The sequence below is a fragment of the Typha latifolia genome, chromosome 5 (genome assembly GCF_019914945.1).
Source record: "Typha latifolia isolate L0001 chromosome 5, TyphaL0001v2, whole genome shotgun sequence".
NCBI classification, from domain to species: Eukaryota; Viridiplantae; Streptophyta; class Magnoliopsida; order Poales; family Typhaceae; genus Typha; species Typha latifolia.
This window is the reverse complement of record NC_133090.1, coordinates 2,734,973-2,758,654: the sequence shown is the minus strand read 5'-3', so window position 1 is coordinate 2,758,654 and position 23,682 is coordinate 2,734,973. Positions and strand designations below refer to the sequence as shown.

At 36.8% G+C, this 23,682-nt stretch overlaps 4 protein-coding genes and 1 long non-coding RNA gene across 6 annotated transcripts; 2 read left to right on the top strand and 3 right to left on the bottom strand.

Annotated features, from left to right (window-relative positions):
• Nucleotides 1-446: 446 nt before the first annotated feature.
• On the bottom strand, nt 447-4,639 carry LOC140788278 (3-ketoacyl-CoA thiolase 2, peroxisomal-like). Of its 2 annotated transcripts, none has more exons than XM_073137466.1 (14): nt 4,470-4,639; nt 4,201-4,277; nt 4,046-4,130; nt 3,800-3,926; nt 3,632-3,730; nt 3,487-3,554; nt 3,257-3,364; nt 3,103-3,180; nt 2,331-2,463; nt 2,159-2,255; nt 1,694-1,817; nt 1,510-1,618; nt 832-915; nt 447-748 (listed from the first exon to the last, which is right to left on the bottom strand). In XM_073137466.1, the coding sequence occupies exons 1-14, from the start codon at nt 4,563-4,565 to the stop codon at nt 633-635; spliced, it is 1,401 nt and encodes a 466-aa protein (XP_072993567.1). In that variant the 5' UTR covers nt 4,566-4,639; the 3' UTR covers nt 447-632. The 2 variants fall into 2 exon arrangements, with proteins under 2 accessions (XP_072993567.1, XP_072993568.1); XM_073137467.1 differs by having other exon boundaries at nt 2,346-2,463; nt 4,470-4,637.
• A 5,466-nt stretch (nt 4,640-10,105) lies between these two features.
• On the top strand, nt 10,106-17,265 carry LOC140788604 (alcohol dehydrogenase-like). The gene is made up of 11 exons (XM_073137928.1): nt 10,106-10,374; nt 13,637-13,925; nt 14,047-14,183; nt 14,335-14,381; nt 14,949-15,274; nt 15,998-16,080; nt 16,176-16,251; nt 16,344-16,405; nt 16,502-16,597; nt 16,693-16,854; nt 16,935-17,265. Exons 2-11 carry the CDS (start codon nt 13,880-13,882, stop codon nt 17,046-17,048), a joined length of 1,149 nt encoding a protein of 382 aa, XP_072994029.1. The 5' UTR covers nt 10,106-10,374; nt 13,637-13,879; the 3' UTR covers nt 17,049-17,265.
• Nucleotides 17,266-18,906: 1,641 nt separating this feature from the next.
• LOC140788607 (uncharacterized) lies at nt 18,907-21,250 on the bottom strand. Its single transcript, XM_073137937.1, has 4 exons — nt 20,855-21,250; nt 20,066-20,127; nt 19,841-19,945; nt 18,907-19,238 (listed from the first exon to the last, which is right to left on the bottom strand). The coding sequence occupies exons 1-4, from the start codon at nt 21,153-21,155 to the stop codon at nt 19,080-19,082; spliced, it is 627 nt and encodes a 208-aa protein (XP_072994038.1). The 5' UTR covers nt 21,156-21,250; the 3' UTR covers nt 18,907-19,079.
• Nucleotides 21,251-22,310: 1,060 nt separating this feature from the next.
• On the top strand, nt 22,311-23,602 carry LOC140788608 (CBS domain-containing protein CBSX1, chloroplastic-like). The gene is made up of 5 exons (XM_073137938.1): nt 22,311-22,674; nt 22,767-22,949; nt 23,052-23,121; nt 23,233-23,304; nt 23,410-23,602. The coding sequence occupies exons 1-5, from the start codon at nt 22,366-22,368 to the stop codon at nt 23,463-23,465; spliced, it is 690 nt and encodes a 229-aa protein (XP_072994039.1). The 5' UTR covers nt 22,311-22,365; the 3' UTR covers nt 23,466-23,602.
• On the bottom strand, nt 23,001-23,548 carry LOC140788609 (uncharacterized). Its single transcript, XR_012109042.1, has 2 exons — nt 23,420-23,548; nt 23,001-23,170 (listed from the first exon to the last, which is right to left on the bottom strand). It is a non-coding gene; the product is annotated as an uncharacterized lncRNA (long non-coding RNA).
• Nucleotides 23,603-23,682: the final 80 nt, after the last annotated feature.

Here is a 23,682-nt window from a genome sequence, read left to right as displayed (position 1 = left end):
TCTGTTGCTCCAAAGTTCAAACTAAAAGCCATTCAAATATTTTTTCAAACCACCCTGCAACTCATTCAAATCACCGCACCACTGAAATATTTTTTCAAACCACCGTGCTATATTTTTTCAAACCACCGTGCTACTCGTTAAAATCACCGCATTAGTGAGTCATTAACCAAATCACATAATCAACTCATGAAGTGTTTAGAAGCGAGCGACCATAAGACAAGCTTTGGACGAAGAAATCCTGTTAAAGCTTGAAGTTGCAGAGGAGGTGTTCTGGGTTAAGAGAATGGGATGGTTAGAATAGATCACTAACCATCAAAATTTGGATTTAAGTTGGAATTTAACAGTTTGTACATGGATAAAAAGGAATCATATGAACCAACGCTGCAAACTTAATCAGAACTCGTAATCATTTTGCTAAAATTAAACTCAAAAGGACGTCGCACGAGTAAGGTCAACATTCCAAAGGCATCTATTATGAGTTTTCATTCATAGTTCGAATTTATAGAAAAAAGTAAACAATCAATTTGCATCATCGAAATCCATAATACACCTACTTTAGTAACGCCATTTATTAGAAAGGAACTACTAATCTCTCCTCTTTTTCCTGAGAGAGTTATCATGATGTTCCTAACTTAATTCTGCATGGCATCCCTAGATAGAAGGTCGTGAGATTGGAGCTTCCGAGCGTTGGACAGTTCATCGTCCCCATCTCCTCTTTCAAAGACAGCTGCTGCACCCATCCCAGATCCTACAGTCATGAGATAATTTTGTAAATCATCATCTACAAAATATAAGAGAGAGACAGAGAGAGAGAAAGAGAAAGAGAGAAACCAATGCACATGGTGATCACTCCAAATCTGCAATCTTTTCCCCTTCGTTTCATTTCATTCAGCAGAGTTGCCACACAACGGGCACCTATAAACAGAATAAGGAACCATATTTACTAGTTCACCAGGCAGAAGTTAAAGAAAGGTGCAGGACAATCTCTACTAGTATATAAACAATAACGATTTAGTCTCTGAAAGTTGACGACATGTTTAACAGGCACAATCCAACTTCTCAAAGGATTTACTCATTTATTTAGTCCCACCAAATCAAGAAAAATCTAACTTGATCAAACTATATGGTGTGGGAACACCTAGTATGAAAAATGATCTATTCTGTACTCTACATTCACCAAACTTGCAAGAGAATAGCATGAATCTTAGGTCGAAACAGAAAGAGCTTTCCAGATTGGATATATAAGCACATTGAACTATCACACATCCTGATATGTCCTTGCTATATCACACATATAGGCAAACTATATCTCTAAGTTCAATACTTGTCTATGTCATGTTTACTTACCTTTTGTATAAGACAATGGTATAACGTCACCATGCAACACAATGGAAACAACTATTAATGCAACACAATGGAAACAACTATTAATGCAACATCTAAAGAGAATTAATGTCACATAGAACATACAAGATAGCTGAAATAATAGAAAATATCAGTAGCAACTACCTGTTGCACCCAGAGGATGTCCAAGAGCGAGTGCACCTCCATTCACATTTACTTTTGCTGGATCCAGCTGCAGCTTCTTGCAACAATATGTGAACTGAGAGGCAAAAGCCTGCAGAGAAGATAAGTATCAGACTCATCAGTGCACCCAATAATAAGATCACCACAGTCACCACCCGATATTTACTTCATTTAATTCAAAAAGATCAATATCTTCAATCTGAAGACCAGCAGATTTCACTGCAGCAGGAATTGCTACAGCAGGACCAACACCCATAACAGAAGGATCCACTCCAACTGCAGCAAAGCTCCTACATAAAATAGCATAGATGAATTAATCTTATAACCTCAGCAAATGCCTTTCACTGTGGGTACACGTTATATTACTTGTGCTCATTCACTTGAGCAGCAAGCAGAAGTGCAAAGCTATATATACTTGCCAATTAGAGAATAGCTCAAGAAAACTGATCTCTTCATACTACAAAGTAAACATGAATCACTACTATCTTCTTGATGCTATCACGACCCGAAGATAACCTAACTCGTAGATAATCTAAGATAATAAAGGAGTAAATAAAATAATAAACAAAAATACCCTCATGAATCATGCATGCCAAGAATGACGACCATGTTCTATAAGAGAGGTTTAAACCTGAAAACACCAATTATAGGAAGTCCTTTCCTCATTGCGACATCTCTCCTCATGAGAAGGACTGCTCCAGCACCATCACTCACTTGACTTGAATTTCCTGCATAGTTTATGAATATTATGACTATACAGATACAGCTCCAAGATAGGTAATATAAAAGAAATTCCAAGATACCAGCAGTTGTGCTACCGTCCTTCCTAAATACTGGTTTAAGCTTTGCAAGTCCTGATAGTGAAGTGTCTGGCCTTATTCCATCATCAACAGAAATAGTAACTTGTTTCTCCTCTCCAGATTTTGGGTCCACAATCTACAGGAACATATCATTGTATCAAGCAGCAAAATACCCCAAATGAAAATGCTATAAGGATCATACTGCGATTGTCAATTATCTCACCCTCTTGCACTTAGAAGTACCAACAAAATCACCCTTTATAACTTCTAATACCCATATAATAGATATTTGGTTCCTCTTATATAGTTGCACATAAATTTCCCCACTGCAACTGGATTCATCTGATATGATAATTGCATTTCACTGAAGATGAATTTCATTTTCATAATCCACACCTCTTCTAGTATGGATATATAAGTGTTTCTTAGTGTAATTGCATCTCAAACTACCCCTCATGACTCTCCTGAATTTTAGATATTAAATTATCAGCAGCTCACCAGTTATTCAGATCTAACAGTTGTTGCTTAGTCATGATAGCTTTTACAAATTTTCTTTTCTTACCATTTCTATTTGAGATATGGCAACAATTATCTATTAGTGTGATAGCATTTGAGACTTCCCCTTAATCAAAATTAAACTATGTTGATTGATTGTTTAGAGATAACCTCTCCTACATCTTAGCCACACAGATTACCATGCATGAACTCCATTTATTAAACTAAGATAAAAATGAAAATGTGACTACATCACAAAAACACTTAGCTCATCATTTACCTTCGTGGTCACAGGAACTATCTCATCTTTGAATTTACCAGCGGCGGTTGCTGCAGCTGCCCGCTTATGAGATTCAACCTGACCATGGAGTTACGATAAAATAAATACTTTCCCTAAAAACAAGACTAAGATAATCAGTATCGATGTAACTTACAGCAGCCTGATCTTGCTCTTGCCTGGTAACACCATATCGATGAGCAACATTCTCAGAAGTTATTCCCATGGGAAGAAGACAATCTTGTGCTTTCTGGAACATGTTTACCTGAAGCATGGAATAATGAAAAATGAGAAGTGAACACAGGAAAACCTGAAATCATTTCAGAAGGACAAATATTTAAGGCTAGCTGGTAGGAATCTGGAAGCCAAAATAAAGCACAAGCTTACTTTTGGATTTATGGATCCTTCCCAAGCAACAGAATTTGTGCTCATAGATTCTAACCCAGCGCCAATGCCTGAATTGATAAAGAAAATGGTAATCCAGGAGCTCAAAAGTAACCATGGCAGAAGATAAAATAAGCAAAAATCTCACCTATATCATAGAAACCAGCTTTTATAGCAGCAGCAACATCAGCTACTGCCTGAAGACCAGACGAACACTGGCGATTCACAGTTCTTAGAGGAATAGTTTCTTGTACATCAAAGAAAATTATTTAGTATGAGATATAATACTTATGTGAAATAGAGAAACAAAATTTACCAGGAAAACCAGCATAAAAAGCTGCCATTCTACATTCAGTCGCTCTTTGGGAACCTGGTGCCAGTACTGTACCAACCACAATATCACCAACTTCATTTGGATTTAATTTGGTTTTGTCCAACACTGCCTGGTCAACATATAATGCAAGTGTAATGATAACCCGAGATGCATTTCACACACTAAACTGAAGTCCTTCAAACTTTATAATAGAACAAGATGTACAGACAGAAACAGAAAGTCACAAACCTTAAGAACAACAGCTAAAAGATCCTCTGGATATGTATCCTTGAAACCTCCTCGCTTCGCCTTGCAAATTGGAGTCCGGTAAGCACTGTGTAGCACAGTAGGGAATAAGAATAAAAACCCGTATTAAAACATAAAAGGAGATCAGAAACACTTACGCCACCACGACAACATCATCTCCAAAGAAAGAACTCCTCTGGTATGCAGCACTATCTCCAGCAGAACAAACCGAAGCCTATCCAGAAATTGGAAAAGAAAATCCTTTCATCAATCATAAATAAGGAGATCAGAAATCGAAAAAAAAAAACGAATAAACAATCGGATCCCCCCAAGGTCATGAATCTGAGACAGAGATCAACTAGTGACAGAAGCAAGACAATTTGAACCCTAATCCGAAGGGCAGAGAGAGAGAAAGAGAACAGATTACCGAGAGCTGAGAGGAATCAACCGAATATGGTGAAGAAGACGAAGAGGGGAGTAGGTGGTTGAGGAGAACTCTCTGCCTATTGATCGCCTTCTCCATCGCTCTCTGTCTCACTCACTCACTCCTCCCTCCCTCCCTATATATATATATATATATACACGTTAGAGAGCTTTAATGTTCGGAAGCATGGGCGAATCATAAATTACATGTAAGGAAATTTTGCATTTCACATCCTTCATTCACAGATTTTATTTTTCAGGCCCTGAAATTTTAGCAATTATATATACAGAAACACCCTACTATTTCAAACTTTAGTTACTTAAGTAAATTAAAGAATCTACTAAAATATTTCAATTTTTCAAGAAGAAGAAAGAGGAACATTTTCGCGCAACCTCGAGGTGCTTAATGCACATATTACATTAAAAACTGGGGCAATTTGCAAATGCTTGAAAGATAGGTTATATAATAAATTCGCTTATTTTGAAAAGAAATTGTTTTTTAGTATCAACTTGGAACTTATTTGGAGGAGAAAACGTTAAATAAAAAATAAAAAAAACTCTAATCTAATCGTCCTTTGTGCATAATTGCTTCGATGTGGGGCCTCTATTTACCGTCCGATTCACCAAACTTCTATGGATCTGACGAATGCGAGGAATCATGTATGATATTTTACATGCAATATGTACACGGATAAATATGTATGATATTTTCACTTTATTATAGACAAAAAATATTAAATAATTATTTTAACCCTTAATTTATATATTTTTTAAAATTAAGGTAAAAATGACTCTCAAAAGCCATGACATTTAAATGTTTTATGTGAAGGGTCGAAAATGTAATTATGCTAAAATAATTATTGCAAAGGATATGAGTACGGAAGTGTGAACGACTCACTAGTGGACGGATCCGGGACTCGTGGTCGTGGGGCATCTGGAAAAACGTGCTTACTAAGCTTATTAGACAAGGTTTACTCGGAAAAAATGTGATGGACGTGCGTCGTCTATGACGCAGACTCTTTCGCTGTTTGGTGTTTCATGGAGCACAGCTACGAGCTCATCACATGTGCACGCCGGAGAGTTTTGGGCTGGATCGGCCCATTAGGAAAACTAGACTTGGGCCAGGCCTGAGAGGGATCCCCTACAAGTGAGGATGCACAAGCCATGGTTTGCAATTAGAATTCCACATAGTAGCTAGGATTGGGATCTCACAAAGCTTTGCCTACTCTGAGATGGAAAGAAAAACAAAATACGGCTAACCTTTTGGTCGAATAATTTGCAAGCATAGCAAGAAATTAGGTTCTTCTCACTAGATTCTTTCATACGTATGTTTATCTATCTTGTAGGATGTTTGAAAAGGAGGTGCTATATATATATATATATATATATATATACAAACATACACAAGTAGATAATATGAGAAAGATAATTCAAGATATAATAATTCCTACTGAAGGATATCTTTTTTGCATTAGCAACGTGGTCACGCTTATATAAATGCATGTTAATATAATACGTAAGCATTTTTCATCCTTTTATTTTGTTGTCATTCATAATGATCGAAAATAGAAGTATGAGGAGGAAAACTTTTGTCGTTCATAACGAGCAAAAACAGAAGGATAAAGAGGATAAACTTCCATATAACATCTTATAAGGATCTATAATACAAGAGAGGATAAAGACAACAATATGATAGTTTAAAGACAACAATATGATAGTTTTCAGACAACAAGCTTCACTCTTAGAGGATATAATCCAAGAACAGATAGGCAAATCGTTTTCTTCATGCCGTAAACCAAGCAAAGGTGAGTGAAGCTAATTATAAGCTAAAGACTGCAACATAGCTGATAATGAACCAAGACAAGGACAAAGATGATGAGCAACAAGTAAAGCCCAGGACTGAACTATATATGATTGTTTCCATTAGAGGCGAAGAGTGAGATCAAGCTCCTCCTCGTTCACATTCTTGCCCTTGTTCATGTTTGGTCTGGAGAATATTGATGGCCCTGCCATTGTTGCCTTTGCTCCCTCATCTGCCATCAAAGTAGAAGCATTGTTATTATAGTTACTGTTATTTCTGATCAAGTTCATATACCTCCTGAGCTCTTCATCTCTTGGCATGCTTCCATAATTGGTGGTAGTACTAGTAGTAGGATTCCTTGAAAAGAACCTAGGTTCTTCATCTCTAGGCATTCCTCCAATATGAGGAACAGTAGAAGGATAATTGGAAGGGAACCTAATGGTTTCATCTCTTGTGATCACCTCTCTTCTAACATTTGGAGCAGTAGTAGCAGGATATCTCGAAGCGAAGCTCGGCTCAATCTCCGGTATAACTCCACTAGTCTTGTTGTTATTGTTGTTGTTGTTGAAAGCATGACGATGACCTGATCGGTAAGGATGGTAGGTCGAAGGTCTTGGAATCTGTCGATTGGCGATGAGAGTTGGAGTTTGAACATGACTTTGAAGGTTATGTCGCATTTCTCGGTGATGATTCACGCGTGAAGAGGATGCAAGATTTGCAGACGGCGGCGGGGGAGGTAGAATTTGCATTTGCATGGCGAAGATATGCTCAGCTAGTTCAACTCTCTTTGCCATCTCTCGCTCCCTGCGGTGGCCATTCTGATGACCACCTAATGCTTGCACACTTGTGAAGAACCGATCGCAGTAGTTGCATGGAAATCTTTTCCCTCTGCTTCCTGCTATGACGAGTCTTCCTCTCATGTCTCGGTGAAACATTTCTGCGAAAGAAAGAGGGAAAAAAAATGGTGTCTAAGTGTTACTAAACTTCATAAATGCGCAGTAAAAAAAATGGTCAGAAAACTTGCATAGAGAGGTAAGAGCTAGAGGTAGGAGATGTGTAGAACATGCAAGAGGACGAGACCATCTTATTAGAGTTGAAAAGAAAAGGAGGAGGAAGATGAAGAAGGTAAAAATCATACCACAAAGGTGATCAAATTGCGAGAGAAGGATGAGCTAGAAGCTCGAGTGAGATTGATGTTCTTATGGACGCAAAGTCCCTTTTATAGTAGTTGAAAGATTGGATGCACTAGTTATGGAAAGAGTGAAACCTTGTCTTCCAATGCTGGATTTCTTCTCTTAATGTAAAATAAAAGAGTGAATTTCTAAAAGAATCACTGAAATGGAAGAACAAAATCTGTGGACATTATATGCTCAAAATGTGGCAATTTTTCTTTCCTTTTATATTTTGATTCACAAACGAGTTATATATTATCTCCAAATTTCTGTCATATGAATCAAATTAAAGGAAAATCCTAAATTATTTAATCATTTAAGTAAATTACTAGCTTTAGACAATGGTAGATGACACTTTATCATCATGTAGAGTTCAGGAAGAGCTTTTCAGATTTAAGCTTCTCCAACAAACTATTCTTTACTTTAAAATCAAAATATTTAAACTAATAAATCTAATGCTTGTGAAAATTAAGAGGAGCATAGTTTCTGAAAATGCATGTACATGTAACAGTCTATACAGCAAATCCACTAGAAATGCTGAATTTATTCAGCATACCTTTGCAAGAGAGTACTATATCCAAGTATCAAACTCATTGAATGAAGGGTATTTTTGGAGATATGACTGTCGAAACACATACACAAAGAGAGGAATCAGTGCATCTCTGATTAGAGTAAGAAATAAACAACAAATCTCAGGAACAAAGTCGGTATGTAGTAACTTCAAAATTCACTAGGTTCAAGAAAAGAAAGGAATTAATAGGTTACCTCTTAATTAGATACACTAGTTAGATTTTCATTGTAAATTAGTGGTTCCAAAAAAAATACACTGATAGATACGTGCAGAGCTTCAGCATATCTCCAGATCTCCAGATCTCCAGAAGGGGATTTACTTCTAAAAGTATTAGTTAACAAAATGCTCTGAGAATTTTGGAACATAGAGAATTCGAGTAATTCTGTTCGGTATATATGAACACTACAGAGAAAAATTTCAGTTGCTAAACCCTCAGATAGTAAAAGTTGAAACTAGTTATAGCAGGACTTCAAACAGTAGATAACTATCAGAATCGACAGACTGCAATGGCGTTATTATGTCGTGTTTCGCTTAAAGTACAAGAATTTTTTTCGTAAGATATTTAGGTAATAGCTAACTTTCAGTGTCATTCTTTGCATGCACACAGTGACAGAAACATTCGTAAAGAGAATTAAAGTATAATTCTATATCAAATATATTTTAGGTTCTATATGGACTCGAATAGACAATAGTGCAGTATAATTGCGCAGAGAAATTACTTGGCATTTGGCATTCTCGTCTGGCACACCGAAGTCGGCGACGTTTTCTGTCTCGTTACCGTTTTGAGGAAAGAGAGAACACGCTGATGAAGGCGCCACTACCTATAACCACGGCTGCAGTAACTTCCTACATTCAGTGCTGCAGCTTCAGCTTGTCATTGAATCTAGGACTCCTTTTGCAAATTTGCTCCTCAATTTCAAAGTTTCTTTTGCAAAACTAATCCAACTCTAGTAGAGTTGATATATACATTCTTTGTAACCAAGGTGGTCAATTTTCAAAGTTACTTTTGTAGCTTGGCTTGATTTAATTGATGGTTTAACAGTGTGGTTAGCTTGGACAAACAGCTTGGCAGCCCAACAACTTAAATAGATCTTGACGGTGTTTGTTTCGGAATAATTATTCAACAACACACTTGATTTAAAATCTAGATTAGGCAACTAAAAGTTTGGTAGAACCCAAGTGCTTCTGCATCTAGAGAGAGTTGGCATTTTGCCTAGCTCATATCTAGTCTTCTGGCTCATGAATGATAAATAAAAAATTCTTCTGCAAAAGATCCACCATCAATATTACTCTATTTTCTCTAACTATGATATCTTTGTTTCTTGTGCTCTGTTTTTTTTAATACATTATACATGGGTTGAACTACCAAGTTGATCTTCTTTAAAATTTGAGCTATAATAAGTCAAGTTCACGCCCACAAAACAACATTTTTATATATTTTTCTCATAAATACTTCATAAGAGTTTACTAAAAAGTATACCGTGGTATCGCAAGACAGTAAGATAAAATTAGTTAATCGGCCTCTATAAGAACTAAAGAGGAAAATATAATTTATAATCCTACGGTTAGATCAAAATTCAAAGCTACCCGCTGTATTAATTGTTTTTGTCTGGTAATCCAATCCTCTTATAATATTAACCTATTTTAATATAAATTTTGATATAAAATAACTAAATTATCATTTTTCTGTTATATCATCTAATTAGAAAAGTAATTTTTTATGAATTATTTTTCTTGTCTTATGCTTTTTCTATCTCTTTTTCACTCTATATTTCGAACATTGTAAAAACTCAACTAAAGGAAGAAGAATAAAATGCTCAAAAATATAATAATTCTAACAAAAAAAATATATATTAACAAATATTTTTGACGAAGAAACTAAGTATTTTATATAGATTATAACTATATAAATGAAAGTTCTCACCTAGCTATAGCAGGGTAGAGTCTAAAAACGCTTTAAAAAAATAAATACAGAACTTAGTGGCGTCAATGTGCAAATATGTAAAAGATAGGGGGTTTTCTAAAATAACACTAAATATAGGTGGTGACATGCAAAAGTCCGTGCATTCTTTGCCCGCGGGCCGCGGAGAGGTCGCGAGATTACTAGATTGGGGAGGGAGAGGAGAAAGAGAGATGACGCCAGCGAACGCGTTCTTGCACGATCATAAGCAGCAGCAGCAGTAGGAGCACAGGAAGGGATGGAGGAAGAGCATGTGGGGATGGAGTTGGATGACGCCGATGCCGACGCCATCGACATCTTGGCCGACTTCGACAAGTACTACCTCTCCGTCGACGCCGACTTCTTCAACTCCTTCGAGGATGACTTCGACGACTCCGACATCGCCTAGCCCCGCCGGTTCCCGATGTACGGCCTCTCCTCCTCTTCCGAGAAATAGGGATAGGGTTTCCTGAGAATCTTTTGTGTATACTAGTTCTTTTAGTTCATCACTTGAATCGACTTAGGGTTTCATAAGGGAAATTTTGAAGAGTATAAATGCTTGCTATTGTGCATACAAGATCGATCATAGGATGACAAGATGTCAAAGGATAATTGAAAGAAAGTAATAAATCGGAAATAGATGATTGATGGGAATACTTGCTTTATCTGGTTGTAGAATGAGATGAAGAAGTAGGAAAAAGAATCATATGGATGTCCCTTAGAATTTCGTAATCTCAATTGTTACATCAGTGGTTAGCATCCCAATCTAATTATTATCCGTTTTTGTATTCTGTCAAGCTAGAGTTAACCAACAACTATATATCTTGGGAAAATACTGGAACCGTGGTAGGAACGAATTAATAATTTGTCAATGTTTAACTTCACCATCAAGAAAAGGCTTGTCTGAAAAGTAATGCATCATCTGATTAGCCATAAATCAGAATTCATGTTTACATTCCTACGTGAACCATTGTTTCAACTTTTTTACGTCACTATGAAGAGCATAATTTGTAGATTTATGATCCAATTAATCATTGACTGGTGATTCTTGTCATCGTATATGTGCAGTGTGCAGTTGTGCATTTTTTTTTTTCCAATATGAAATCTTTTTCTCCCATAATATTTGAGGTCTGGTCTTTGCTGTTGTTAGAATCTGGAAGGTTTGTGCCTTACTAGCTAACTAGCCATTGTTGTAAAAAAAGGCCACCATGGCTGGCTATGGCAACCTCCACGATAGGTTATCTCAACTGCCACAGTCGATTATGGCCTATTATAGCATTTTATAATTTTTCTTTTGTTAAGAGGAAATGTTCTCTATGTGAATTAGCTTCATCAATTATCACAGGAAAAACCATCGAAGTAATTAGAATTGATCTTGTATATTTGAAATTGCAAAGTGTGCACTTTAGACCAAGTCGTTGCTTCTAGGAAACAACCAACAATTGAGAACTCAAAGGTACAATGCCCTCAGTTTTTTCCTTTGCATACTATTACAGCCATTGCTGGCTATGTTTTTTGTGTTAGAAAACAGTCATTTTAGGCATTCTAGTCCTTTTTTTTTCTCTTTTTTAATGGCACTCTTTGCTTCTACGTATTGGAGAGGTGGCTACAGGTTTCATGGATGGCATATTATCAATAGAACTTATGAAATGATGCTTGGAGGAGTTATAAGTTATAGTTTTGTCGTCTTGTAGTAGGCATCACTATAGCTTGACTAATTAACACTCTTATGTTTTTTAATGGAAAGATATGGGGAGAAGTCTTGAGCCGTATACTTTCCTTTTGATAGCAGGGACAAGTTTGATGCCTCAATGTTGGTCAGCTTTACAGGGGGATCGTATCCATTGTATGTGACATTCTTGAAGACTGAAGTGTGTGTTTGTTAAGGAGTTCATCAATCTTTCTAATCAGCTAGTGTCTATAGATGAACCTACCATCAGTTCAACCAGTTGTTTTGATATAGTTTAAGCATTTTCTGGCAACTTGGATTCTTTTATCAACTTGGGGGCGAAGTTTATCTTAGTGAAAGAATGGAAAAGCAATTGAACTAAATAAACAAGAGCAGTTTTATGTCACTTTTTCTCCAGGTGTGTCAGCATTTCATGACCAAGTAATACTGGTTTGAATTGGTCTCTTTAGTCCGTTATTGATATTTTTCATGCCATACTTGTGCTGTCATATATTTTGATATTTCTGGTCTTTACTTGGTTGTTAATGTTGTCTGCAGTTCTTTTTGCAACCTAGTTCCTTGCAATCCCTTCATTGTGAGAAGAGAAAGTGAAAACCTGATTTAACAGACTTTATGCTTCATACTGAAGATTTGAGAAAGCAGTTGCTTTTATTGGACCTTGTAGTGCTCCACTTTTTAATAATTTTGGCAAATATATGCACTTCTACATTTCCTTTCACATTTGAGGTATGGTCTTAGCCGTAGTATCTATAAGGTTTTGTTGCTTACAAGACTAACTATCAAAGCTCTGCGGAATCGATTGATATCTAGATAGAAGTGCTTCTAGTAATTGCCATCTAGTCATCCTTGTTTGTGATTAATCTTTACTTCCTCGTTTTATCTTTGATATGAGTCAAATATATTTTTCTTATTTTAGAGGAAATATTTTCATATCTGAATGAGTTCCGTCAATTATCACTGGTAAAACTACAGAATTTATCTTGTGCTATATTTGAAAATGCAAAATGTCAAGTTTCTGCTTCTAGTAAGCACCTTACAATTGAAAACCTCAGTCTTGCCTCTGTATAAAGTTATAACAATTGCTGGCTATCCTTTGTTTTATTAGGGAATGCTCTCATTTGTAGGCTTTCTAGTTCTTTTTTAACAGCACTCTATGCTGAACTTTTCGGAGAGATAGCTACAGGCTTCATGGTTGACATTTTTTTTTCTTTAGAACTTTTAATAGCACTCTCTTTTAGTCTCTCTTTTAATAGCACTCTCTCTTTTAGTCTCTCTCTCTCTCTATTTTTAAAGGACAAAAGAAGAGAAAAGACCATTGTATGTCTTTTTTTTCTCGAAATAAGTTTTTTTTTCTCTCTCTATTTCTCTTGTTACCGTGTGGAGAGACTGTAATCGATGTAGATTAATGCAGCATTTTGTATGCCGGCGATAGGCCATTCTGTAGTAATGGTATAATTAGATTTATTGGGAGTGAGATGTAGTTTTCTTTTATATTTTCTTAACCAAAGAAAGAGACAAGAGAGGAGTTCGAAGAGTGTATCATCATCCTAAGAAGGATTTCAAGTGTAATGGTTTGCCAAGCTATATCGAGATCTCGGGCCCATTAGGGTTATATGGTCAAATGATTAAAGGAGTTTATATTCAAATTTAGACGATGGAAATTAGTAGACATAAAAATTTAATATGTACAAAAAAAGTGTTATTAAATTAATTATATACGGTTATAAACTTGCCACTTAACATGTTCTAATCGAATTTGAAAAGGAAAACATAGTGCGACTTTTTAATCGATTCACTAGTTCTCTACTATAGTCTATAATAAACTATTTACTAAATTACTAAAGTGGCAGAAAACGGTTTATAAAGTCATCATTAATTTTCTCGTCTAAAATTTGTGTTATATAAATTGGCTGACAAAATTAATTTAGTTTAATTACTTTTTAAAAATTAATTATTTATCTCGTTGATGTGGCACTTATATGACAATAATTATTGTAGCTTGGTAAATTAGTCCCAAAGCATTTAGTGGGACCCTGGAAGATTACACCTGGCGCTCAAAACCAACTGCTTAGCGCTACGTGCTCAAAGTGCATCGCAAACGAGCAACAACGCATACTCGCGCGAACCTTCTCTCTCTCTCTCTCTCTCTCTCTCTCTCTCTCTCTTTATAACTCTCCCGGATCCACTCCATTTGTTAACCCGTACTCCTCTTCTTCTTCCTCTCTTCTCTTTTGCTCTCGAATGGAAGCCATGTTGAATACTGCGGGCCGCGTGATTACCTGCAAGGGTATTATTATATGCAATCTTCTATATATATTTATCTTTTGTTACGCTTTTTTCTTCTATTTTGTCCTTGGATTGTAATATGTTCGCTCCTTTTTCTTTTGGGGGGTGAAATTTTACGGCAGCGGCGGTGGCGTGGGAAGCGGGGAAGCCGTTGGTGATAGAGAATGTGGAGGTGGCGCCGCCGCAGGCGATGGAGGTGCGAATTAAGATCATGTTCACCTCGCTCTGCCACACCGATGTCTACTTCTGGGAGGCCAAGGCATGCAAGCTCTATCTATCATTTTTTGTTTTCTTAGCAAAGTCTCTGCTTTCGTTAGATTTGCTGTAGAAATGACCCAATTTAGGTGTAGGAATTTCAAATCTGGTGCTTTTCTTCTACCACTAAACTTTCCACTTGATGTCCTTTCCAGGGTCAAGCTCCATTGTTTCCTCGCATTTTTGGACATGAAGCATCAGGGTACGTGTCGTTCTGTCATGAGATTTACCTGCATATATTAAGTCAACAGGGAATTTGGGTGATGAAATTAAGCCACAAGCTGACGAACTATATATATATATATATATATATATATATATATAAAGTGTCTTTTCGTATTAAGAACACCCAAGTAGGGTTTTCTTTTCTACGATTTCATGAAAAAATAATAATAATGGTCAATAATGAAGAGCTAACACTTAAAATAAACACCTTATATTCTTTCAAAGGTTATAGTTGTCATTGGATAATACTACATAATTTTTGAATCATTTTAAGCAATTTATACAAAGGCAAAAACTGTACTTTATTAATCTTACTTCAGAGTTTTAATTGTGATTATTTTTAAAAGAGCTGATTTCGGTGAGATATTTAAAAAAAAGATTTATTGACAATTATGTAAAAATCCTAGAAAAGATATTAGTAGATGCCCTCTTATATAAACATTGTCATCTCTTCTTCCTTTCAAAACTTCAAATTTCCTCGCAACTTTTCTTCTTCTGTCCTGCATGCCATTCGATTCGATAGTCCTCCTGATCCAATTGCCAGGATTGTTGAGAGCGTTGGAGAAGGGGTGAATGATCTCCAAGCGGGAGATCATGTGCTTCCTGTGTTCACCGGAGAATGCAAGGAGTGTGCACACTGCAAGTCCGAGGAGAGCAACATGTGCGACCTACTCAGGATCAACACCGATCGAGGCGTGATGCTCAGCGACGGCAAGACGCGGTTCTCCAAGAACGGAGCTCCAATCTATCACTTCTTGGGAACCTCCACCTTCAGCGAGTACACGGTGCTTCATGTTGGCTGCCTCGCGAAGATCAATAAATCTGCGCCTCTCGACAAAATTTGCATCCTCAGCTGCGGCATATCAACCGGTATCTCTCAGTAGCTTAGAAATGGTTGTCTTGGAGTTCTTTAATATAGATATATACATATATATATATATATATATATATATATATATATATATATATATATACCATTCTAAAATCTCTTATTTTATTCGGAGGAATACCCTCTTAAAGTTGATATTTGCGTATATACCTTTCAAAACAAACCCATGGATATCTTTTAGGCTCAAAATCTTAGCTATTTATTAGACCGAAAGATATATAAATATTCTTAATCTATGTCTTTTTGCCGTTATGTTGATGAAATTTTAATTATAGTCAGGTTTGAGGGGTATCAATATAAAAAGACAACCAGATGTATCTATATGTGAAAACTAGATATTTACAAAGGGTTTTATATATCTAAGTGATTTTAGAAGGGTATACAAACAAAAGATTCTTTTTGCATGTATTTCCGGCGAAATTTCTTATTTATGTGTATACTTTTTGATAATTGTATGTTTTAATTTTAATCCTCAACTGATATGGATGTATGCAAATAAGAATGACGGTATTTTTGTCTTTCTATAGTTATCCATGCAAAAACTAAATGCTGCGACTTTTGTGCAAATATTTGTATCTGACAGAGTTTGGCTTTGTTGAAGCAAATCTTTACATGTGGGGGTAATAGATGTCAAGTTAGATTATATATCTTTGACAGGGCGAACGGGAGAAGATTGAATCAACTTTGCATTGTTGTTTGTTCAGGATTGGGGGCTACTCTGAATGTTGCAAAACCTAAGAAAGGCTCAACAGTTGCAGTCTTTGGATTGGGAGCTGTAGGTCTTGCAGTAAGTATACCACACCAGAGACTACAATCTAGATGTATTGTTCTTTTAGGGTTGAGACCATAGTATGTAGTCTTATGTGCTCCTTATCATAATAGGCTGCAGAAGGTGCAAGAATTTCCGGCGCATCACGAGTTATCGGTATCGATTTAAATCCAAACAGATTCGAGGAAGGTAAATTGAATCTTTTCAGTTCATTTCTACTCACATTACATCTTAAGTGTGATTCATTGAAAGTTCTATCCGATTGTCTTTTTATGCCTCAGCTAAGAAGTTTGGTGTCACTGATTTCATCAATCCCATGGACCATAAGAAGCCAGTGCAAGAGGTTTGTTCTTGATATGTTTCAATTACACATTGTTAATATGTAGTAGTAGTAAGCAAATACTTAAAGCCTTCTTCTTTTTCTATTTTCCTTGAGCAGGTGATTGTAGAAATGACCAATGGCGGCGCTGATCGGAGCATCGAGTGCACGGGCAACATCAATGCCATGATATCTGCCTTTGAATGCGTGCATGATGTATGTAATTCCAATAGTCTTTTACATCTTCAGGGGAAAAAAGGAACTTTTGGGTTTGAGCTGAATTCTCTTAACAATGGTGTGTATGTATGTAGGGCTGGGGAGTTGCTGTGCTGGTAGGAGTCCCTAACAAAGATGCCATGTTTACAACCAAGCCCATCAACTTCTTGAATGAGAGAACTCTCAAAGGAACATTCTTTGGAAACTATAAGCCTAGAACTGATCTCCCCAAAGTGGTTGATATGTACATGAAAAAGGTTTAAGTGCTCTCCTATTTGCTATCTTCTAATAAGTTCATGATTCTTTCATTTGTGATCTGGAATTACTCCTTGTGCAGGAGTTAGAGGTGGAAAAATTTATCACTCACAAAGTCTCATTCTCTGAGATCAACAAGGCGTTTGATTACATGCTGAGGGGCGAAGGCTTGCGTTGTATTATTAGCTTGGAGTAGTGGAGCAGAGAGGGGGAATAAAGGATACGAGCACTACGAGTTGCAGTGGTATAATCTAGGCTGGAAGTTGTAATCACCGTGGCTGCATCAAAAGCTATCTATGTAGGTATGAAATAAAGTATTTCAGTGCGTTTTTGTTGTATGGAACAAAGTATGTTAGGGGTGAAAATGGATCCGTCCTGCTGTATACGGATTAATATAATATATTCAACTCAAATACGGATACGGATATGAAACGGATCTAGATATAGGTATATTATATTTGTTCGAATACAGATTCAGATATGCTATATAATATTAACAAGATATTCTACTTTTAAAAATTAATTTGAGCTGTTATTGTAAAATTCTCATTTTGAAATCTCTTTTCACCGTCAAGTCGCCACTTTTTAAAGACTAATAACTTATGTCTTCGAGTCGGTGTCGCCTCTTTCTTTTTCTCCTTTCCTTTCTCTCTCAACATCTCCTAGAGCTCTGTCATCTTCTTTCCTTTCTTTTTTTCCTTCTCTTTCAACATCTCGGTTATCCTTCTCGGAGTGAATTGAACCCTCCGATTACCACAATCGTCGGCGGGTATTATTCTGCCTAAATTTTTGCTGCCTGGGCCGTCAATTAAGACCCACCGTCCATGCCCAGTTCATCACGAAGGGCGATTATATTAATGCCGACGCCGTTAAGGTGATCGAATCGGACTCAGGGGAGTGGGAACGATACTGTCAGGTTTTTTCAAGAATGGTGTTTAATTTCGAGGGTTGGTGGGCACACGATGAGGGTGTATTGTGATGATATACCCAATCGGGTTTAATAGGTGGACGGTCATGGATGGCCGGAGCGGAGCGTCGGGAAGTAAGTGTATGGAAATTTTTTACTCTTATTAAATGCCTTTCTTTTATTCTATCTAATTTTGTTATCCGATTTGAAAAATTATAAAGCAAGGGAACAGAAGTCACTAATTTGTTTGATCTCTTTCCAACTAATCCCGTTGTTTGCATTTTTGGTATTTGTGTTAGTTATGTTTCCATGTCTTTCTTATATTTTTGCAATAGATGTATAGATATTTGTGAGTTTATTAGTTATAATAAATGTGCAAATTTTGTAGAAGTATGCTTCGTAATAGATAGTATTTTCATGTCTACCTATAGGCGTAAGTAATAGATTTATTTTATATTCGCTCCGATTTAAATTTAAGTTTTTATTCAGTTTGTATTTGTATTCGATTAGTATTTGATTTATATCAAATTTGTATTTGTGTTCATATCTATTTAATATCCAAAAAAAATATTATATATAATTTTTAATTCTGCTATTCGTTTAATATCTATATTCAAATATAAATCCAAATCTAGTTTGAACACTGCGCCGTATCTAAACAATTTTCACCCTTAGTTGTGAAGCATGATCTTTTAAAAGAGAAGAGATTTTAAAAATTAATTTTTCATTTTTCAAAAAAAAAAGTATTTGCTTGTGAAGCGTGCTCATCTTCTCTTGAAAATTAAAAATAAAAAGACGAAATTAAAATTTATCTTTTCTCGTTAGTGTATAAATTTATAGTTTTGTTGGTGTTATTTATCTTTTGGATTATATTTAAATTTAAAAAAAATTATTATATTTGATAAAACACTGATTGAATTTGAAGGTCTTCAAATGGTAAAGTTAAAGTTATAAAGTTGTGGAGAGTTGACTAAATTATAAATTTTTTATAATTTTATATTTAGCTAGTATTTTTAAATTCAACATAATTAGAAAAGTAATGAATATCTTTTAGTTTAAATTACAAGAGAATAAAATGACATAAATAAAACGACGTGAATTTAAGTCCAATTATAGGGGATAAGATATAATTTTCTTTAAAAAAATATGGACAAAAATATTTTTACTTTCATAAGACGTTCTTGGCGTAGTACCGTTTACAACTATATCGACTTCTTTTTCCAAGAAATTGTCAGGTAAATATCATGTTAAAGCTATTCTGTGCTGATTTAAGCTCTACCAAAGAAGAAGGGTTACCATCACGCCATTTGGTGTAGTAGTTTACTTGTATTTCTCCATTATACGCCTGGCTTCTTCTAAAGATTCTTCAGTCGATGTAGTAGTAGTAGTAGTAGTAGTAGTAGCAGTGCTTTCACCAACTCTTGAGCCCTCGTCGGTGTTCAGGGAAATGAAGACGAAATATATGAGTCCCATCATAGCCTGTTACCAAAACAAAAGGGATGTCATCGAGCTGAAAAGTGTATATAAGAATGTGATGATACCAACACAATAATTTACTCACTCATCAAGTCTCCGACTAATGAAAATGGTACCACAAAGAGCATCAGAATGTGTCTCAATGATGCCAAGCGGCTCATATTGTATGAAATGCTTCCTAGTTTCGAGATTGATTTCGGTTTAATTGGGACACCACTAAGTTTTCATTTTTTTAGTTTAAAAAGCTAGCAAAACGTTATGTACACTTTTACTTAATTGTTTAGGGCAATTGAGGAGAGGAAACTGTGTACAGGAAATTGTGTTGGACAATTAGAATAGAAGCAGGAAAATAAGCAAATATGACTATCAAGGTTTAACTACAGGAGGAAGATTTTGGAATAGTTTCAGGACCATAATATATTAGCAGTATATTGAAGTGGCTTGTTCCAACTTCCAAGTACATTAGATGATTGGAATGGAGTTAAGCTATCTCAAATTGATCAAAAGAAGATCACTTTTGGAGAAAAATTAAAAGTAACACAGATTAAATAATATACTGTAAATAAAACAGGGTTCTTCCAACAAGAAGAGTTTTGGCAACATACCAATACAAAAAATGCAGTTGAGAGGAAGGATTTGAGCAGGAAAAGAGCAACAGTCGCAGCAACAACAGCTACACTAATCCTGGCTACTGGCCTGGGAACTGAATCCTGCCAAAAGAAACATAGGCAATAGAAAACTCTAAATCAACTGGGCTCTTTTATCAGAAAGTATCTCTACACAACCAAAAAAAAAAACATCACACGCAGTTGAATGAAGCATAGACATACTGGCACAAAATTCGTTCCTGTCTCAACAACATTCTTACTGACTTTCCATGCTGTTTGAACAACTGAAACAAATTGAAAGCACAAGTTAGATTCAAAAACCAATGAGTGTTATCATTGCTTAAAAAGACTCCAATAGACTAAATGCGTCAGTGGCCGATTACAAGGTAATATGGGAGTACGATGGAAGATGTCTAAGTTAATATGTCAAATCATATGGAAATAAATAGCATTTCAATTAACATCTCAATTAATTTGTCAAATGCTAATCTTAAGGATGGCAAATTGATCGAAATACTACATTAATTTCAATATATGAAGCAGCATAGTATCACATAAACAAAGATAGATTTGTTCCAATGGCACAATCTATTGATTCTTCCAACCCCATTCTAGAAAAGACCTACTTTTCTTTTTTACTATTGCTCAAAGAGTATATAATCTATTTCCAAATGATTGTCATCACTAGACCTCCATTTTTTGTCTTCCTTTTTTCTTAATCTAAATGCGTTCAATCCTTCTAGTACACAACGCACACCTTCTTTTCATAAGAAACTTTAACACCCTTCAACTTCTTGGTTAGATTCTCAGCATCTCCTTGCACCTTCTTGAGTAGTTACCCTTACCAAGAACCGACAACGACCAAAGGAAGAAATTTCCCAACATCTCCGATTCCTTTTCCAAGACACAGAAGAAAGTAGCAAATTTTTTTAATTTCCACAAAAGAAATTCCCTATGCAGCAATTGTTCGAACAGTTGACAGGCATGGAAGCAAGTCTCTTTGCAACGTACCTTTAAAGAAATTGGACTGGACGGCCACAACGGGGAAGAGGCGAGACTTCTGGGCACGACTACTTTGAAGCAGCGGTAATGATGATGGACAAAGCCTCGTCGGGAGAGAAGTAAACGCCGCGCGGTTGAGGCGAGGGGAAGGTGGAAGGAGACGGAGGCGGAGAGAGATGGTTGCGGAAGCCATTGATATATTTATATACAACTCCGAGGAGAGAGGAGGAGGAGGAGGAGGAGGAGGAGATCGAGAAATGCGAGAGAGGAAGACCGGAACCAGGATCAAGATTAGTGGCTGAGGATGCATATCATAATATGAACATTGGGCGGTGATATTTCGAATAAAAAAAGAATTTTCTTTTTTGGGGGAATATTATCATAAACACCCCAAATTACACATTTATTTACATATTTATCATTCGACTTATATATCTCGCTTCTAATATATCGAAATATTATAATTTAATTTTAGAGATTGTTTGATTGCTAAAAAAAATTAGGAAATAATAAAGTAGATTGAACGATTTAAGACTCAATTTGAAGCTAAAGATTTTCATCAACAGAATCGTGGAGTTGACTACATAAAAACCTTTTGTCCGTTGCTGTTCAAATGATTTTATTAATTATGGTTTCTAAGAGATGTTGCTTAAGACAGTAGATACGCAATGCCTATTATTTAGATACGAATACTTATTTCTAGGTACCACCTCAAGAGCTTAACCCTATTTCAAGAAAATTAGGTTAGCAATGGCATTTAGTTAAAAAAATAATTAAGGACACTCTAAACATGGTTAGAGGAGGAAAAAGAAAACCTCAATCTTAACAGAGAGATCAGCTCAGGTTCCATTTTTCTTTTTTTTATTCTCGATGAGAAGAGCTAAGAAATGAATCAGCTGTAGATATTTCAAAACTTTAGAATCAATCTCCTAGCGGTGTTATTCGTGGATAAGAAGCTGCTAAATCCAAAAACACTCGTCGTGCCGTGTCCACAGAGCAGTTCGTAGCTATCAGCTACCCGAATTACCACGACTTCCGAGGCAGGCAAACTAACTACTACAAGTCGCCAAGTCGGTTCCTGTGGATGAAAACCACGTCCGGAGTCGAAGCCCTACCCTCCGGGCCCTCGGAGGAGCTCCTCCGGCGTGGGGTGGGACCCCCGCGTGGAACGGAGCCTCAAATATCGTGCATATTGCAATGGATTATGCATGCATCCAAGACGCGCGCGCGCGCGTTCTTATCTACCCATACTCACCGGACCCCACCAGGAATCCCCCCACCCAATCGTCGCCGACCACCTGTCCGTCACGGCCTCCCGGTAAACGAAAATAATTGCTCCCCAACAGCGATCTAAAGTGTCCTCGCCCTCAAAGTCCAAGTCGACGAATGAGATCATTGGGCCTCGTGGGCCCCACCCTCCTCCCTATCCACTTCACCTTCGTCTATTTATTCTCACTGTTCTACTTCTCCTTCCTAGCTACAAGATCCAAGATCTAGATAACGAATCACAACCCTTGTCCATGGCTTGCACTGCTACTACTACTACTACTACTGTTGCTACTATTTGCAGAGTGTTGACTGCTTCCAACTCGCCCTCGTTTAGCTTTGGCCACTGCAATTCCAGTACCAATGCAGCTACCTCATATAGCAAAGGTAGTAGGAGATCCTTGAAGCCCCGGGCCTCGACGTTCTCGGCCGGGAGCCTCCGGCTTGAGCTCGACGAGAACCCGGAAGGTATCATCTCCGGCGAGTGGCCGGAGAACTTCTCGCTCCTTAGCTATGATGACCTACGTGTTTATTTAGAGTCACAGACTACCAGTGATCACGAGGTTATTCTTCTTTCCGTCCCATTAGTAGTTTGTTATCTAACATAGTATTGGACCAGAAACCCTGAGTTCGATGTTTAATTTTATGGTAGCAGATGCAAGGAGTGGCACTTTTAGGCGAGGCCATGTCGTCTCCGGTGAGAACTGCCACGGCCGGGCAGACGCTGGAGGAGATCGAGCACCTCTTCGAGGTAGTCTCAGGGATTCCAGTCGTCGACGACAAGATGAGATGCGTCGGAGTTTTGTCCAGGACAGACAGGGCCAGAGCTTCTCAAGGGGTTAGCTCCATCACTCTTTCTTACATGAAAGAAAAACTTCAACCTTCCAACTTGTTTACTAAATATATAAATCTATTTGATGTTGGTGTAAAACACATGCAGTTAAGAACCAAGATTGGTGAAATCATGTCATCTCCTGCCATCACTCTATCTGTTGACAAGACTATTATGGGTAATCCTTCAGACTTCTTTCTTCTTTTCGTACAATTCTGGTGCTTGATCTGAACAATAACATGTAGAAGGTTTTGGGAGATGACCAGTTTTGGATGTATCATTTTTACAGATGCTGCAGCTTTGATGCTTAAGATGAAGATCCACAGGATACCAATAGTAAATGAGGACGAGCAGGTCATAGGTGAGATCACAAACATGGAGATATATATACAAACTTATCATCTTTTATCTGATTGCTAAGGTTGCCTGCTTGTTAATCTAATGCAAATAATTAATCCTGTAACAGGGATAGTTACCCGTAACGATGTCCTTCAAGAACTGGAAGTCTTGCTGAAGATGTAGTTATTTTGCAGTCGATCACTTTTTCCTGCTTTCTGATCTGTAAATATGTAAAGATTACGGCAAGGATAGCTAATAACTCTGAGGTCTGTAAATTTTTTAGTTCCAATTAAATAAACGTAGCTATCTACTGCAACAAACCTGCACTTGTGAAGGATATACCTTTGGGACTGTCATATTGAGTTTGATTTCAGCTGCAAAGTTTGGCAACATATGGCTT

Excerpts from the sequence above, each read along its gene's own strand:
- LOC140788278 (XM_073137466.1), bottom strand. The coding sequence starts at position 4,565 with ATGGAGAAGGCGATCAATAGGCAGAGAGTTCTCCTCAACCACCTACTC. Across the intron at positions 2,464-3,102 it reads TAGTTCCTGTGACCACGAAG|ATTGTGGACCCAAAATCTGG; the intron begins GTAAATGATGAG and ends ATGTTCCTGTAG. Across the intron at positions 1,619-1,693 it reads ATCTTTTTGAATTAAATGAA|GCTTTTGCCTCTCAGTTCAC; the intron begins GTAAATATCGGG and ends TCTTCTCTGCAG.
- LOC140788604 (XM_073137928.1), top strand. The coding sequence starts at position 13,880 with ATGGAAGCCATGTTGAATACTGCGGGCCGCGTGATTACCTGCAAGG. Across the intron at positions 14,184-14,334 it reads TCTACTTCTGGGAGGCCAAG|GGTCAAGCTCCATTGTTTCC; the intron begins GCATGCAAGCTC and ends TGTCCTTTCCAG. Across the intron at positions 16,598-16,692 it reads CCTTTGAATGCGTGCATGAT|GGCTGGGGAGTTGCTGTGCT; the intron begins GTATGTAATTCC and ends GTATGTATGTAG.
- LOC140788608 (XM_073137938.1), top strand. The coding sequence starts at position 22,366 with ATGGCTTGCACTGCTACTACTACTACTACTACTGTTGCTACTATTTGC. Across the intron at positions 22,950-23,051 it reads GGGCCAGAGCTTCTCAAGGG|TTAAGAACCAAGATTGGTGA; the intron begins GTTAGCTCCATC and ends AAACACATGCAG. Across the intron at positions 23,305-23,409 it reads TGAGGACGAGCAGGTCATAG|GGATAGTTACCCGTAACGAT; the intron begins GTGAGATCACAA and ends ATCCTGTAACAG.
- LOC140788607 (XM_073137937.1), bottom strand. The coding sequence starts at position 21,155 with ATGCATCCTCAGCCACTAATCTTGATCCTGGTTCCGGTCTTCCTCTCT. Across the intron at positions 20,128-20,854 it reads CCAGTCCAATTTCTTTAAAG|TTGTTCAAACAGCATGGAAA; the intron begins GTACGTTGCAAA and ends AATTTGTTTCAG. Across the intron at positions 19,946-20,065 it reads CAGGAACGAATTTTGTGCCA|GATTCAGTTCCCAGGCCAGT; the intron begins GTATGTCTATGC and ends TTCTTTTGGCAG.